Source organism: Anomaloglossus baeobatrachus, chromosome 12 (assembly GCF_048569485.1).
Source record: "Anomaloglossus baeobatrachus isolate aAnoBae1 chromosome 12, aAnoBae1.hap1, whole genome shotgun sequence".
NCBI classification, from domain to species: domain Eukaryota; kingdom Metazoa; phylum Chordata; class Amphibia; order Anura; family Aromobatidae; genus Anomaloglossus; species Anomaloglossus baeobatrachus.
Window position 1 is genome coordinate 129880166 of NC_134364.1, and position 6133 is coordinate 129886298.

General features: G+C 52.9%; 1 protein-coding gene across 1 annotated transcript; it reads right to left on the minus strand.

The window, feature by feature from the left end:
* Positions 1-654: 654 nt before the first annotated feature.
* On the minus strand, positions 655-4712 carry PSMB4 (proteasome 20S subunit beta 4). The gene is made up of 7 exons (XM_075330926.1): positions 4578-4712; positions 2795-3001; positions 2564-2710; positions 2357-2438; positions 2164-2280; positions 2007-2095; positions 655-777 (listed from the first exon to the last, which is right to left on the minus strand). The coding sequence occupies exons 1-7, from the start codon at positions 4670-4672 to the stop codon at positions 765-767; spliced, it is 750 nt and encodes a 249-aa protein (XP_075187041.1). The 5' UTR covers positions 4673-4712; the 3' UTR covers positions 655-764.
* Positions 4713-6133: the final 1421 nt, after the last annotated feature.

Consider the following 6133-nt stretch of genomic DNA (forward strand, 5'->3'; position numbering starts at 1 on the left):
CGCACAAAGCAGAAAACTGGTGAGCCAGTGATCCCACTGGGGGTGTATAGCCAGAAGGGGAGGGGCCTTACACTTTTTAGTGTAATTGCTTTGTGTGGCCTCCGGAGGCAGTGCTATACACCCAATCGTCTGGGTCTCCCAATGGAGCGCCGAAGAAATTATAATTTTGTAGTTGTGATACCTTTTTAATGGCGAACTCAAGACAAGGTGTTACAAAGCAAGCTTTTCAGACTTCTCAGGCCTCTTCCCTACCACCATGAAACATTGTTTTTCTCCTCACCTGCTGTATAAAATTCGTCATCTACATTGCTCCTTTATACGGATGAATATGATGGTTAGTAGGCTGTGTGGTCACACTGTGGGTGGAGATGAGCTGACAGATTGGCAGGCCTCCACTCCAGTGGTACATGGCGCCTAGATGGGAGGCTACGACTCTACCTTCCAGTGCCACCAGATACACCGCCGGTTCATCACCTCACATCAGCCCAAATCAGAAGAGGCCTCCTGTCTAGGCACCACCGGAGGGTACAGGCGACAATTTCATGATGCACAGGGTCGTGTCACTGTTTGGTACAGTTTTCTCCACCCTCAACCCAGAACAAGCCGTTCAGAAGTGTAGATAATATCTGAACACAGGAGCCATCACCACAATGACACAGTGCAGGTTTCCGATTTATTTTTCATATACAAAAAAAAAAAAACAACAAATAAGAATTGGAGCGGTGAGAAAAGTCTTCGTAGTCTCAGGAAGATGCAGCCTCGTGTCATTCAAATCCACTGCAAGAGAAGGAGCAAGTGTGACTAGGGTTGTAGGCGGCTGGTTATAACGGGTGGGGGGGGGGGGCTGCTCACTTTCCTACAATGGCTGGTTAATACAGGGGGAGGGGCGTTGCTCACCTTCCTAGATGGCTGGTTATTACTGGAAGGGGGGGGGGGGGGGGACACTACTTACCTCCCTAGACAGGCAGATTATGGGGGGGGGGGGGGTGTTTGGTGGGAAAGAAACACAGCTCAACTTCCTAGACAGCTGGTTATTTGGTTATTACAGGGAGGAGGGGTGGGGTGGAAGAGGCGCTACTCACCTTCCTAGATGGCTGGTTATTATAGGGGGAGAGGTGCTGCTTACTAGTGATGTGTCGGTCGTGAACGATCCTACACAAAGATCCGGCTCCCTGCTGTGCCCGACAGGAGCTAGGTCCCCAGTGTGAGCCAATAAAATCTCTAAAGGGCTTTTTTCGTCACTGAAACCCTGCCCACCCGCGGCTAAACTCCTCCTACTCAGCAATCTAATTGGTCACTTGTAAGTGGGCAGGGTTTAGCCGCAGGTGGGCGGGGTTTTGGCGGCGTTACTATAATCTTAAATGTGTTTACCAAGGGTGCACACTAGTGATGAGCGAGTACTAAAATGCTCGGGAGCTCGAGGCTCGGGCAGAGCATCTCAAAATACTCGTGTACTCGGCCCGAGCACCGAGCCCAATGTTATCCTATGGGAGACCCGAGTATTATTCTGAAATGTTCCCCGGCAGCATGTAGAAACCATAAAACTTTAAATTAAAAAAAAAAAACGTGCGTGTGTGTAAGCGTGCATATATATATATATACACGCGGAGTGGAGTGCGGGAGGGGCCGTAGCCGAGCGGGGAAGTGTCGGGCTAAAGGCACGGTCACGCTGTGCGGGCCGGCCAATCACTGCAATTCCACAAGTAACAGGGCTGTGGCATTGCAGTGGTCTGCCAGCCAATCCCTGCATAAGGGATGGCTGTAAAAAGAGCGCCAACATGAAGACCACGAGTACAGCACGAGTATCGCGAAATTACTCGGTCCCCGCCGAGTAGCCCGAGTACAGTGATACTCGTGCGAGTACCGAGTAGTGACAAGCATACTCGCTCAACACTAGTGCACACACATATTTAATAAGGAGCCGAGAACAATCCGGCTTTTTGGTGAGCGGAGCCATGGGAACCGGATCACCAAAAAGAGCCGGACTGCCCATCACTACTGCTTACCTGATCAGGTGGGCGATCTCCCAGTTGGTTTCAGAGGACAGTGGACCCTCGATCTCCACTCCTTTCTCTGTGACAATGGCGATTTCATACTGTAAGGTGAGCGGATGGTCAGTCCTGTGCAGCACAGCGCACTCCGCCGCTAACATAGGTAACTTACTCTGTTGTAGGACCTGGCATCGCGGTAGTACAGCACCTTCATGCAGCGTTCAATCAGCTGCCGGGCCTCGTCCCGCGTCAGCGTGGGCTTATTCTCCACCACGTCTCGCATTAGTGGCTGCAGAAGGAAAGGGGGAAGCGATAACCAAGCCTGTATACCAAGCCCTCACCAACCTCCTATGATGTGCACTTACCTGAGCCAAGTAAGCGCCAAACCCTGTGGCTATTGTCGGGGCTTCATAGGCAACACCCAACTTGTCTACATAACCCAGGAAGCTGCAGAGACAGAGACAATGGTCACATCGTACCCCCCACCCCAAAGAAACCGCCGGGCACAGCTTTTCCTACTCATACACAATAGTCCCAGTACTAGCAGGTCTGGGATAAACCAGCAGACTCACCTCTCTCCGTTGTAGAAGCCCCCCAACACCACTGTGTTCCAGAGCGGGTTCATCTTGCTCCTGCGGTTGTACATGACCCTGGTGAGCCATGAGTGCACGGCCTTAGGACTGTAGTTGTGCCCATCACCCACCAGCTCCTCGTCAATCCTGTGATAGAAACATCCCGTGAGGTCCTGTCCTCCATGTACTAACATGCACCCAGCGCCCTACAACCAGACATCACACACTTACACCATCTGCTCCAGCACCTGCTTCAGATACTGGTAGTCGGCGTAGTCTCCAGACGCCCCCAGCATGGTGCAGGAGTTCACCTTCATTATCCTGGAGATGTTGCGGAATCTGGCCAGCGAGCCATATGAGCCCAACATGTCTGCAGCAATCATCACCCCACCGTCAAACTTCACCCCCAAAACAGAGGTCCCAGTCACCATCGGATTCCTGCAGAGACCAGAGCCGGACAGGTTATGTATATATAGACCTGTACACACACACACACACACAGTTGAAACCAAAAATTTCCCTCCGCTCTCTATAAAAGACATCTGCAGGTTTTCCCCTCTACTCTATAAAAACGAGAGAGACAGACAAAACATTGATTTAGTTCTCTTTAAGCCACTGTGTAGCCAGTTTGGCAGTAGCTTCAGGTCATTGTCCATTTGGAAGACCCATTTCCTCCCAAGCTTTAAGTTCCTGGCTGATGTCTTGAGATGTTCTTCAGTATTGCCTCATAATCTTCTTTCCTCATGATGCATCTATTTTGCAAAACAACCCCACAACATGATGCTGCCGCCCCTGTGTGTCACAGTGTTCTTAGGCTTCAAAGCTTCTCCCTTTTTCCTCCAAACGCAACGATGGTCATTATGGCCAAACAGTTACATTTTAATTTAGTCAGACACAGGACGTCTCCAAAACATTAACATCTTTGTTCCTGTTGCATTTGCAAACTTTAATCTGGCCTTTTCTGTTTCTTTTGGAGTAATAACTTCTTCCTGGCAGAGTGGTCTTTCAGCCCATGTTGATACAGGACTAGTGTTGAGCGGACCCAGATCGGCAAACTCCGGATCCGCACGGTTTGAGAGGCAGATCCGAGTCCGACCTGGACGCGGGATTCCGGGTGCACGATCCGGATCTTTATCTCTCTCTCTTGTCCCAGATTCCGCTCCCCATTGACAAATATAGGGCCGGATTCTGGATCGGAATTATTGATCCGCCGGACCCGGATTATTTGTAATCCGCTCAACTCTATACAGGACTCATTTCACTATGGATAATGACAATCTTACCAGCTTCCGCCAGCATCTTCACAAGGTCTCTTACTTTTGTTCTTGGGTTGCTATGCACATGTCTGACCAAAGCACGTTCATCTCTGGTACACAGAACCCGTCTCCTTCCTGAGCGGTATGATGGCTGGACATTCCCATCTTATTTGTACTTGCGTATAATTGTTTGTACAGATGAACGAGGCACCTTCATTTATCTGGAAATTGCTCCCAAGGATGAACCAGACTTGTGCAAGTCCACTATTCTCCTCCTGAGATCTTGGGTGATTTCTTTTGACTTTCCCATGATACTACACAAAGAAGCCGTGTGTTTCAGGTGCATTACAATACATCCACAGGTGTGTCTCTAATTAACTCAGATGTTGGCAATAAACTTATCAGGAGCTTCCAAAACACATGACATCATCACATGGGCTGTCCCATATAGTTTAAAGGCACAGTACTCTTGCAGAAAGTAATAAAAATGCCTAAAAATATTCTCTGACACACAATCTATATTCATAGGTCAGTGAATGCACCGTATGAGAAAATGAAAGTGAAAGTAGTGATGGGGGGCGGGAGAGGTTATGGAGGGGAGTGATGAGAAGGGGTGATGGTGGCGCACGGGCCCCCTGTGGAGCGCACACACAGCACAGCCGGAGCCCCCGGCATTAGATGGGGCAGAGCAGGCAGTTTCCGGTCCTCTCTCCCCATGGTATAAGCGCCGGCCTCCCGCCCGGGGCCCCGGTACTTACAGCGTGTGTCTGTGGGGCCCCAGCCCGGGGAAGCTGTGTAGTTCTCCCGGCGCCGGTCCTCCGGGGAACAACCGCATCTCGCTGCCCATCATCATGTCTGCCTACAATGACACTGCGCCTCTGCAGGAAGTGGCCTGACGTCACTTCCCCTCCGCCGCCATGTAATGACTGGCGAAGGGGTGGAGCCTGTGGTTGTGCCAGCCGCAATGTGGAGTCCTGAGCGGTGGGCAGACCTCCATCTGTGACAGGCGATGTTGTGAGGTGATTGGGGCCTCATGACTCCTCTGTGTTACATTACACCTGCAGAAGGAATGTCCACCCTGTCCTATAGAGAATGATGAGGGCAGCAAAGTGTCCCAAGAATATCGCCCCCAATGCTAGAGCGCAGCATGTGAATGGGCCGTTATCCAGCCTACACCCCGACCGAGAGGCAGACCAGGGGTCACTGAGTACGGAGGGGTCCGGCTTCAGCACCACACCCCATAATCCCGCGACAGGACCGCTGGGGCGCTCCCTCATGGAAGCTCTTCATTGTGCCCAGATGGAGACAGACATTTGGAATAGATCAATGGGGGCTGCAATGAAGGTCCGTCCTCTCCAGCGATGGGTAAGGTCCGTCCTCTCCAGCGATGGGGAAGGTCCATCCTCTCCAGCGATGGGGAAGGTCCGTCCTCTCCAGCGATTGGGAAGGTCCGTCCTCTCCAGCGATGGGGAAGGTCCGTCCTCTCCAGCGATGGGGAAGGTCCGTCCTCTCCAGCGATGGGGAAGGTCCGTCCTCTCCAGCGATGGGGAAGGTCCGTCCTCTCCAGCGATGGGGAAGGTCTGTCCTCTCCAGCGATGGGTAAGGTCCGTCCTCTCCAGCGATGGGGAAGGTCCGTCCTCTCCAGCGATGGGGAAGGTCCATCCTCTCCAGCGATGGGGAAGGTCCGTCCTCTCCAGCGATGGGGAAAGTCCGTCCTCTCCAGCGATGGGTAAGGTCCGTCCTCTCCAGCGATGGGTAAGGTCCGTCCTCTCCAGCGATGGGGAAGGTCCATCCTCTCCAGCGATGAGGAAGGTCCGTCCTCTCCAGCGATGGGGAAGGTCCGTCCTCTCCAGCGATGGGTAAGGTCCGTCCTCTCCAGCGATGGGGAAGGTCTGTCCTCTCCAGCGATGGGTAAGGTCCGTCCTCTCCAGCGATGGGTAAGGTCCGTCCTCTCCAGCGATGGGGAAGGTCTGTCCTCTCCAGCGATGGGTAAGGTCCGTCCTCTCCAGCGATGGGGAAGGTCCGTCCTCTCCAGCGATGGGGAAGGTCCATCCTCTCCAGCGATGGGGAAGGTCCGTCCTCTCCAGCGATGGGGAAAGTCCGTCCTCTCCAGCGATGGGTAAGGTCCGTCCTCTCCAGCGATGGGGAAGGTCCGTCCTCTCCAGCGATGGGGAAGGTCCATCCTCTCCAGCGATGGGGAAGGTCCGTCCTCTCCAGCGATGGGGAAGGTCCGTCCTCTCCAGCGATGGGTAAGGTCCGTCCTCTCCAGCGATGGGGAAGGTCTGTCCTCTCCAGCGATGGGTAAGGTCCGTCC